The sequence below is a fragment of the Gossypium hirsutum genome, chromosome A13 (genome assembly GCF_007990345.1).
Source record: "Gossypium hirsutum isolate 1008001.06 chromosome A13, Gossypium_hirsutum_v2.1, whole genome shotgun sequence".
NCBI classification, from domain to species: Eukaryota; Viridiplantae; Streptophyta; class Magnoliopsida; order Malvales; family Malvaceae; genus Gossypium; species Gossypium hirsutum.
In genome coordinates, this window is record NC_053436.1 from 82,892,391 (window position 1) to 82,902,378 (window position 9,988).

At 34.1% G+C, this 9,988-nt stretch overlaps 1 protein-coding gene across 3 annotated transcripts; it reads right to left on the bottom strand.

Annotated features, from left to right (window-relative positions):
• Window positions 1–2,458: 2,458 nt before the first annotated feature.
• Window positions 2,459–9,988, bottom strand: LOC107895094 (putative methyltransferase At1g22800, mitochondrial). 3 transcript variants are annotated; one of them, XM_041084320.1, is made up of 10 exons: window positions 9,842–9,988; window positions 9,351–9,548; window positions 9,180–9,260; window positions 8,540–8,618; window positions 6,826–6,890; window positions 6,010–6,074; window positions 5,825–5,903; window positions 4,815–4,902; window positions 4,150–4,214; window positions 2,459–4,031 (listed from the first exon to the last, which is right to left on the bottom strand). In XM_041084320.1, the coding sequence occupies exons 2-10, from the start codon at window positions 9,537–9,539 to the stop codon at window positions 3,945–3,947; spliced, it is 798 nt and encodes a 265-aa protein (XP_040940254.1). In that variant the 5' UTR covers window positions 9,540–9,548; window positions 9,842–9,988; the 3' UTR covers window positions 2,459–3,944. The 3 variants fall into 3 exon arrangements, with proteins under 3 accessions (XP_040940254.1, XP_040940255.1, XP_040940256.1); XM_041084321.1 differs by having other exon boundaries at window positions 9,746–9,885; XM_041084322.1 differs by lacking the exon at window positions 2,459–4,031 and adding an exon at window positions 4,313–4,398 and having other exon boundaries at window positions 9,351–9,944.

Consider the following 9,988-nt stretch of genomic DNA (forward strand, 5'->3'; position numbering starts at 1 on the left):
GACATGATAAACTCTTTGAGCCATTGGTGTGTTGGAGATTCATTCATCTAATGTAATGAAATGTGCTTATGTACATATGTTTCATAGTTGTAAGGAGCCAATATATCAAAATTGAAGTGTTTGAATTATACCTCGAATGTCTTGTGTAAGAGCAAAATCATGATGTTTCTTCGGTGACTTATGTAAGTATAATGCAAAAATGTTTAACCTTCTTATGTAGGCAAAATGGATCATGGGAATGATGATTTTGACATGGTGAGAAAGTGTTTGTGAGTTTGCTTTTAGCATGCTTTTGCTTAACCTTTGATTTCGTGTTTGCATTGTAGTGCTTTTGAACATTCACTGAGTTTGGTTAAACTCACCCTTGTTTTTCATTTACCTTGCAGAAAAGTAGTGTTACGAGGAGGGTAAAGTGGGCAAGAGAGGTGATCCCTACAAGGCATAACATTTGAGTATGTTATAATGATTTTGAACTCTTTGAATAAATGCAATGTGGGTTGTCATGTGGGACTAGGCTTTGGATTGTTAATAAGGACTTTAAACATTGATTTGTGGTTTTCGAATGTTTGAGAATATTATTGATGATACATGTTATGTCTAATCAGAGTTCAAGTGTTAAAAAGGCATGGAATATGGTTAAAAAGTGCTAAAAAAACTAAAATAGAATTTTGGAAATTTTGGCATGTCAAAAATAAACAAATGACTTAATTTGAATATGTGGAACCTTAGGAAATTATGGTATGTTGATATGTGTATGTTGTGTGATTGATTTACTTAAGTTAAGAGTGTATATGGTAGCATAAACATCTACTTAAAGTGTCAAAATATGTTTTTGTGAGTTATGGTATGTTAGAGCATGTTTTAAATGTGAGTTTTGGGGAATATGACTTGATAGAAATGTGAAATAGGTTTAAATGCAGGAAATGGTATGTTTGGGAGTGACCAAAGTTAGAAATTACAGGTTATTAGGCTGTTTCTACAGAAAGTGCAGGCAACGTCGTGATGACTTTCAGACGTCGTTGTGGTGGGGGATCGATGTCGGGATGCCCTTTTTCGCATCGTTGTGACAAGAGGCCTGTTCCAGATTACGTTGCGTTGTGGTGAATCGCATCGTTAGAGCGTGATACACTATCCGTTCATAAGTTGATTTTCTAACTTTGCAACTTAGTCCTAATGTTTAAGTAATGTAATTGGAGTCCAAAATGCTATAAAATGCTTTGAAAACATACATACTTGATATTTAGATGTATATTTTTGTAAATCCAAAGATAATTCTGTAATGTGGTTATTTTCGATATTTTGTACTTTTAATTTAGTCTCTAAAACCCTTGTCTTCAAAATTAACTGAGAATGCTTAATCGAACTAAGCTGATTCTTTCAACAATGGTTCTAAAAGGAATTTGGAATTAAAATGTATTTTTAAATCATTGTTATATGAGTGTGTTCATATATTGGATGTGAAATGATGATTTTATCCCTGGCTACAATTTGAACAATTTGTGTTAGTTAAAGCATGTAACTAGGTTTGTTTGCTTATTCATGATTATGTATGATTTAATTACATGTCAACGATTTTCTTTGTAGGTCAGATAAATAGAAAAAAAAATTATTTGTGTGTGTAAATATTGCAATCTGGTTTGAGTCGCCTTGATGACTAATGTGATGTTCTGGATTCCAGTTAGACTATCTCGATCAGGTTTGGGGCGCCACACTATAACGTTAACACACTTATGACAAGGTCATTGGACGAGCATTGATTGAGATGCTTTCGTAATAGTATGCCATTAGGGAGAGCTCAGTTATGATACTATAGTGGAATGAGTTAATGACTAAATGAATTTATAATTAATTGGCGAAAAGTTAGAACTTAATAATAAATCATTTGAGCCCTAATCGCATATTTTTAACCAATCCCTTCGTTAGCTCGTTGAAATAAAAAATGAATTGCATGATTCAATGAACAGAAATGGATAAAAATAGAAATGTTAGAGAAATGAAAAACATTTAAAAATAAAAATGACCTAGAAATAAATTTATAATTTTCGAATTAAATGAAGTTCAAAAATAAAAATAAATTATTTGTTCATAGTAAATTCGTTAAATGTAAAAATCTTAAATGTGTGAAAAAAAATATCTACAATGAGACGCATTGTTATTCCCTCTCAATTGTGATACAGAATAATTGAGTCCACGTGAAATTCGATTACCTAAGGAATCGCATTAGCAAGAGATCACATGTTTAGGAAGAGCGAATGGCGGCATCTTCTGAAAAGCAAACGGCTAACTTCTTTGAACGGCTACATCTTATCTGATCAGATAGTCAAATTGGGAAAGAGTTTTTGATGAACACCTGATTTGTAGCGGATGGACGTCACTTTTCAAGTGGCCTACCACACTACCACATGTCCTAAGTTGGTGGAGATATAATAAAATAAAATAAAATAATAAAATAAAAGTATTGATTGTGCATGCTTAACCGTTTATTACGTAGATAACTCCAGACGTTCATCAACTCTTAATTTTACTTCCCACCTTTTTTAACACGTCCATTCCCAGTTTCTTATTTTAACCATCAACTTCCTACCTAAAGTTTACAAATAGAAGTGAATAATGGCAATTACAAAGGAGTTTATTCGCATCATCTCTAGACCTTCTTCTCTGTTGCCTGACACATCTGTGCTATTCTCAGCTCTCAGATTTTAGTATTTTACATATTCTTTGCATAAATAGACGAACACTGCCACACAAACATAGAGATTAACTCCCATTTCCGAATTGCTTTTGTATGTCCTTAAATGATAGACAAATAAATGATTAGGTCAAAAACCATAACTTGGTGATTATTTAATCATTTCATTCCAAGGCTCAAGTCAGACCTTTGATTTGAAGAAACTTATGAAGTGGTGCGGAAAATGCCAGAAAAGTGCACAAAATCTCACCTTCCTTAAGTGTTGACTGCAAAGTGCAAGGTTGTGATCTTTCACTGAATGGGTCTCAACCATGTTTATATGTGCTGAGGTGATCAATTCATGCCCGTGCCATAGAGCAAAGAATGGGGTTAGTAGTTTTGCGATTAACCTAGACGAGGCTAAAGCAAAGGTTAAACATATAAGCTGCTCCAGCCCTACGAGAGGTGGTGGGCTGGAATAGAGACTTTCTCAACTTCAACTCCCGCATTTAGATGCTGATAAGTTAATCTAGTCATTAAAGCTTTCTTTATCAGACCATTTCACCTCCTACCCCCTCCAAGCCCCTGCAGGGGAGATTGGATTGGACTCGACTCGACTCAAGTTATTAAACTTTCGATTGCTTCCCACATAGCCCCCCAGGGGGGATAGGAATTATCCATCACTCTCTCGGTGGATTAAGGAAGAAACAGTTAAAGAGACAGGCTGAATAGAGAAAAAAAAGGTAAACAAAATCTGTTGCCAACAACGATTACAAGCCATGTCAATGAAACAGAGAATTTCAAAACCAAGAGTAATAGTGAAGGAGAGAAAATAGATCATATTCTAAGAAGAAGAAAACCATAGCTGATTCATTTTCCAATAATAGCTTATTGCAACAAAATGGAGTCTGCATCCTGCATAATGCCCTGAAGTGTTACAAACTTGCAGTCCATATTAGTAGCTGATGTCGCAGGTGTTGGTCTCCTGGGTTAACATATTACTCTTAGGGCCCTCAGCTCTCATTTCTACCAAAAAGGGAGCGAGGCCTACTGGACTGGTTGTTTTTTTAGGTTCCTCATATGGTTAGATTGCTGAGTTAGCTCTTCCACTTTCAGTCAATTTACAAACAATAATGTAGAAGTACAAAATGGGGAATAATCAGAGCGAAGTTAGATCATAGATTCCAAATCGCTAAATTAGAGAACAAAAGATTGATGATATGCATATTCTCTTCTTCCAAATTACAGCTCTTGGAATGGATATTAATGCACTGACCTAGAAAGTTGCAGGGATGGTGCCATCTTCGGCTGCAAACATTGAATCATAGGCTGCGGTTGCTAGAGCTGTTTCCCTCTTCAGGATCTGGTTTCAAGATAGAGTAACAAAATATAGCAAGGGTTAAGGTTAGCTTAGCTGATTCCTTGTTTGAACATCATCTAGATTTCTTGATTTGAACATCATTGTCTAAAAGATGTCTTACATTGGTCCTCTGCAGAAGTGCATTAGTTTCACCCATTGCTCGCAGATGTTCAATTAGATCCAAGGCTGCATGAAAGAGAAACATTGTTTAATTCATATTGAAAAATAACGTTCACAAATTAACAATGTCAAGAATAGCAGGCCAATTAATCATCAAAGACAACCTATACAGGGTAAGGCACATCAGCGTCTACGAAATACTCCGCTGCATTAGAAATCATCTTGATACACATTTCCTTTGACTTTAGTCCTGATAATGGTGAATTATTACAGCTAGAAGCACTTTGGCTGCTAGAAATACAGCATATCGCTAATAGGAAACTAAGCATGTTGCCTGCAGCATCAAATCTCATTTGTTTTTGTTTCTTAATCTGTTATGTTACAATCCACAAATAAATGTGGAAGACTTTTCATAAGAACAACAATAAAAACTTAGCATTCCCTTTTACAAATAATTCAACAATTTGAGCTCTCTCTATTATACATCTATACCAGTTTAAAGCAATCCTGGAAATAAGTTGTACTTGAACATGAAATTTCACCCAGACATTTTGTAAGCCCATAGTTGGAAACATTTTAAATTTGATATATTCCACCAGATCAGACAGCTAGTACAACTGTACAGGTCCACATTCAAAACTGAAAAACTTTAAGAGGGAATCTTACCACTGTTGTATCTAACCACGTATTCATCAACATCAACACCAGGAAGTGCAAAACCAGCCCTGGTCAAAAGGTTGCCAGCATCCCTGACCTGAAGACAAAAGCTAAACTGTTATTTAACACCAAGGTAATAGACAATGTTTTTTCTTTTTATTTAAAAAAAAAAAAAGAAATGTTATGAGGGCTATATTTTTCATATTCGACAGGTGCATTAGGAAATCTTTATGCAATTGAATTATGATTATTTAACTCAAAACAAGCTTAGTCAATTCTCTATCTGAATTTAGATCACAACGGAAAAGCCAAACTGAAATTTGCAGTAGGGAGCTAGGTTTCCCTCACATTTACTATACTATAAAGGATGCTGCAAGTGTTACTTTCGCACCATTATTACTGATACTTCTTTCACACCGACTTTTTCTTAACCACCCCAGCCCAAAAGCAAAATAACATTAATAGCTTGTTTTTCTTTATTTTTTCTAAGTTTGGAATATGAACATGACCATCAACTTTAGTTTTACAATATCGTGATCAACAACTCAAATAAGAGATTCAGCCTAGCTTTTTATACAGGCTAACAGTAAAACAGTTCTAATTGGAGATAGAAGATGATCCATTAACAGTAAAAGTAAAAAAGCAAAAAAAATTAACCTCATTTTTAATGCCTAGTCAGAGAGGTTCACACGGTTAAATTACATAGAATCTAATTAAATTGCAAGATGCAGAAAAATCGTCCTTGAGTGTCTCTCTCTGTGTAATATCTCCTCAGAAGTTTTAACACTTTTAAGCCATTTTATACATAGCATGTGTACAGATATATAGATATGCAAGTAGAAGCATGAACATCAGAAATCGATGGTTGAATTGCAATTGCTAAAGTGAACAATAACGAATGATAAAAAATACACATATCTATCCACAGAATCAGTTATAGTATAAAGATTGAGAAACACAAAAAACTATCACCATGTGAGCAACTGAAATGAGAGAAAACATGTAAATAGGTCACATGCCTGTGCCAGAGGTGATACCCGTGGACTAATGCCTCCTTCACGCTCCATTTGAGCCACGGTGCAAGCTATTCGCAGCTCCCTATTAAAAAATACAAGATACAAACATGAGCCAGAAAGGCAACATGCAACAATTTATAATCTAGGTTCTAATCAGCAAAGGAAAAACATAAAAGGGTATAGACAACTTTAAGGTTTCTCCTCCAAGAATAGCTGCTAAGAATAGGCCATCCGGCTTCAATGCCAGTTTACACTGTCAGAAATACAATTAATATCATTGTCATTCACATGGATATAGAAGCAACCTGAATATTTTGCATTTGATTGTATGGTTTATTTAGAAACTCAATAAAAGCAATATAACAAAGAGAGGCAGGGAAAGCAGGGAGCTGCTCTTCAGTGCCAGCAGAACTAAAATAAATTATAACAAGAGAAAGCTGGCTTATATAGCTGAGGCCTTTATGATGAATTATATAACTCCTCTCCTTGACTAAAATACATCTCTACCCATAGTAATGATTCTATACCTTTCAATAAACCATTGATGATCTTATTATACACTACTAGCTAGCAGCCAAGGTTTACCTCTAGTAACATTGCACAAAAGTATATACACTCCTGTTTAACACTGGATGCATATTTACTACTTGCAGCCATAAAAACATTAACAAGAATGATATTTTACTATTTTGTGATATATTTTAAGAGTATGGAAGTCAAAACTTGTCCAAAGGGAATATAAGAAAAAGATAGTATTTCCTAGAAGGATAGACTGCACATATATGCATGTGTATGTGAGTATTCCAAGTTTAAGCACAATAATCAAGCGTATTACTAATATCCCAAGCACCACACTACTCGCTTATAGTGTACCCATAAGTCATAACAAGCATCGCCTGCTCCAGCCAATGTTAATCCATATTGCACCAATATATTTTTTGAAAATAGAATAGCACAAAGATTGACATGAATGCTTAATGCACTGAATAATATAAAATACATACCTGTATCATGGCCCCTGGAAGATCATTTGTCCAATGGAGCCCTAGGCAACTGATTACCAAATCTACTGAACTTTACATCAACAAATACAATCAGTTAGAATTTGAAAGAAAATTTCAACAATAACATATGAAGTCTCAATATTCTCATTGTCAGAATCCCGTTGAGAACTTTTGCACAGCTTTAACATATCATATGAGGTATCCATCACAATAAACTTTTGAATTGCACCTGCAGATTTCAGAATCATTATGATTTACGATGGTTACTAACTACAGAGGCAATCTTTGACTCAGTCATTCAAATAAATCAAACACCACTATATATTTACCAACATTAATAACATATCTCTGCAGAAGTTCAGAAATAAGGAAGATCATTCTTAAAATGAGTTTTAAATAAATCACTGCAACTTGCAAGGATGAGGAGGAAGTTTGATCAACCACTGAATATTCAGTAAGGCTGTAAGGGAATACAAAAATGACATTCTAGATATCAAATAACACATATAAAAGTGGTGTAAAATCAAAAACTCAGGATCTAATAAAAGAAATTGTCTTGATTAATTTGAACTTAGAGGGAGAAAATAAGGTAAAAGAAATGCAAAAGATACTAAACGAATGTGGTAGTAGGAAACAAATGCATATAAAGAAGTAACAGCAGCAGTATAAGTTAAATATGAAGAACAAATTGATCAATGTAAGAATGTGCTAAAAACACAATTTTTATAAGAGTAGGATGGCTTTTTGGTGTTTTGGCCTTCACTTAACAAGGCTCCCATTATTTGAGCCTTTGCTGCTAGCTTTGTACATCCTCACATTTTGCAAGAGAGTAAAAATTGAAAAGCAAAAACTATATGTCATTAAAATCAAGCACATTTCCAAACAATAGCTCTGATTCAGGCACAATTATGTGATGCAATATAAATGAAGCTTCTATTACCTTTAAAATAAAGCTTTTAATTTACACTCTTATAAAATGTTTCTTGTTTTTGTATCCAAATCCCTTTCTTCTTTTTATTTATTTTTTTTCTTTTTCACTTGCAAAGTAGCAAAATCAACAATCAAAAGGGGCTTAAAAATAAACTCCAAGAAATAAACATGCACCTGTATAACCATAAGCACCCAAATAAACTAAAATTGAGCATATTATACGAATCATTCTTGGATGGAAATCTGCAGAAGTTCTATCCTTTGCCTTAACATAGCAACAACCATCTCATATAATAGAACCTAAATCAGTAAAACTGTGATTACAAACACATACAATTTTGTAGACTTTATAGCAAATTGGCTTTTGATCTGTTCAAAATCCTTGATATTTTCATTGATTTCAAATTGGTGTTGTAAAGCATTTATCTAATTGGTAAGGAAGCTTTTACCATAAAGAAACAGAAATAACAAGAATCAGAATTAGTTACATATCTCTAACAGGGAAAAAAATAACTACTAGAACAGGCGCAAAACCCATACAAGTTCATTTGAAAACAAAAGCGTCAATCACTTCATACACTAACTCTTAACAACTTTAACCACAACCATATAAAAAGAAAATTTTCACTCACATTTATCTTCTACATTTCTATAATTGGAAAGGATCCCCTCATTTAAACTATTTTTCCTCTAAAATTTGAAAAGGCCACTGACTAGTTATAGTGTTAAACGACATAAATAGCAATATAAATGATAGGAGAGGAACCTGATAACTAACACTCACCACGTCCCCGCAGCATTTGCCTCACAGCTTGCAACGAGCCTCCCAAACATAATGCAGTAGGAAATGTTTTCTTGCAGTCCTAAAAATTGAAAATACATACATAATTAATTTCTACAATTACTATTATTATTCTTCTTAGACTTGATGCTTTTGCTACATGCTTCTTATTGTTTCTTTAGAAGTTGCTAAAAGAAAAGGGTACTTAATTAAAAGGAATAAAAGCATCCTCAATTCTAATATAATTTTTCAAAGGAAAAGTAAATTATGCATTTCTTATTCTTTTTTCTTTATAAAAAAGACATAATTTTCAAAATAAAGTACCCAAATTACGAAGGAAAACTTTCAGCCTTAAAAAAATGTTGTCCCTTCTAAAAGCTAAGATCATTCCAACTACCACTAGTCAGTACAAAATTTTGTGCCACTGAATACTTATTAGAAGCATGAGACATTTATGTCCTAGAGAACCGAAGACTGAAGCAAATGAGCATGAAGAATATGTACGGTAGAGCAAACCAGTTGACCGTCTTTTTCACAATTTCCTGAAGTAAAACTAGCATGGCCGATCAAGAATTGTGTCACTAAAACAAAAATAAACTTCTTTGTGAAATAAAATGGAAAGCAAAGCAAATCAGATAACAACCTCCAAGCGATCTACTAGATTCTCAGCTACAGCATGTACGAAGGAATCATTGGGACGCAGCAACCATGCAGCTCGATCACGCTGCCGCTCAAAAATCAATCATCACTTATTGATCAATCAACAATTAGTAGACTCATATAAATATGAAAATAAAAATACTATACTACCTACCTGAGTGCGTTTGAGGTGGCGGTCGAAGATCTTGACTTTAGAAGGACTGCTTTGAAAGGCGTCGCTGTCGTCATATTCCGCAGTAGAGAAGGAAGTGGATGATATGAACCATCGGTGGGGTATGTCTTTCGGTCTTCTTTGTCTTCTCAACAGGGAACAACTGGTCTGAGAGAAAAGGAATCTCCTCATTCTCTGCGACTACGAAAAGGAAGAAATCCAAAGATAAGTAATTTACATTATGTTTCCATCGGGGCAATCCTTAATTGGAATGAAGTTTTAATTAAGCATACTCCAAATAATCTGTTTAACAAGCATTTTGTCAAACAGTAAGTATGCAATATTAATTTAATTAAATATTACAAGGAAATTTAAGAATCTTAGACTTGACGAGATACAAGCGCTTGGGGGCGGAGCGCTAAGCCTCGAAAAATCAGTCAATGGGTGGCAAATCACGACGGCGATCAAATTATAGAAATGAAAGTGAAAACTACCGGGAGTTCTAGAGTGACCTCAGCTACGCTCAGGTGAAACCGGTTTAAAATATTTTAGAGAAAAATTTTGGGTCATTCAAAAAATATTTATAAAAATAAGATAAGTATTTGACGCCAGTATCACATTTATTTAAGTAATATAGTGAT

Excerpts from the sequence above, each read along its gene's own strand:
- LOC107895094 (XM_041084320.1), bottom strand. The coding sequence starts at position 9,539 with ATGAGGAGATTCCTTTTCTCTCAGACCAGTTGTTCCCTGTTGAGAAGA. Across the intron at positions 8,619-9,179 it reads ATCTAGTAGATCGCTTGGAG|GACTGCAAGAAAACATTTCC; the intron begins GTTGTTATCTGA and ends TTCAATTTTTAG. Across the intron at positions 5,904-6,009 it reads CTTGGAGGAGAAACCTTAAA|GGAGCTGCGAATAGCTTGCA; the intron begins GTTGTCTATACC and ends ATTTTTTAATAG.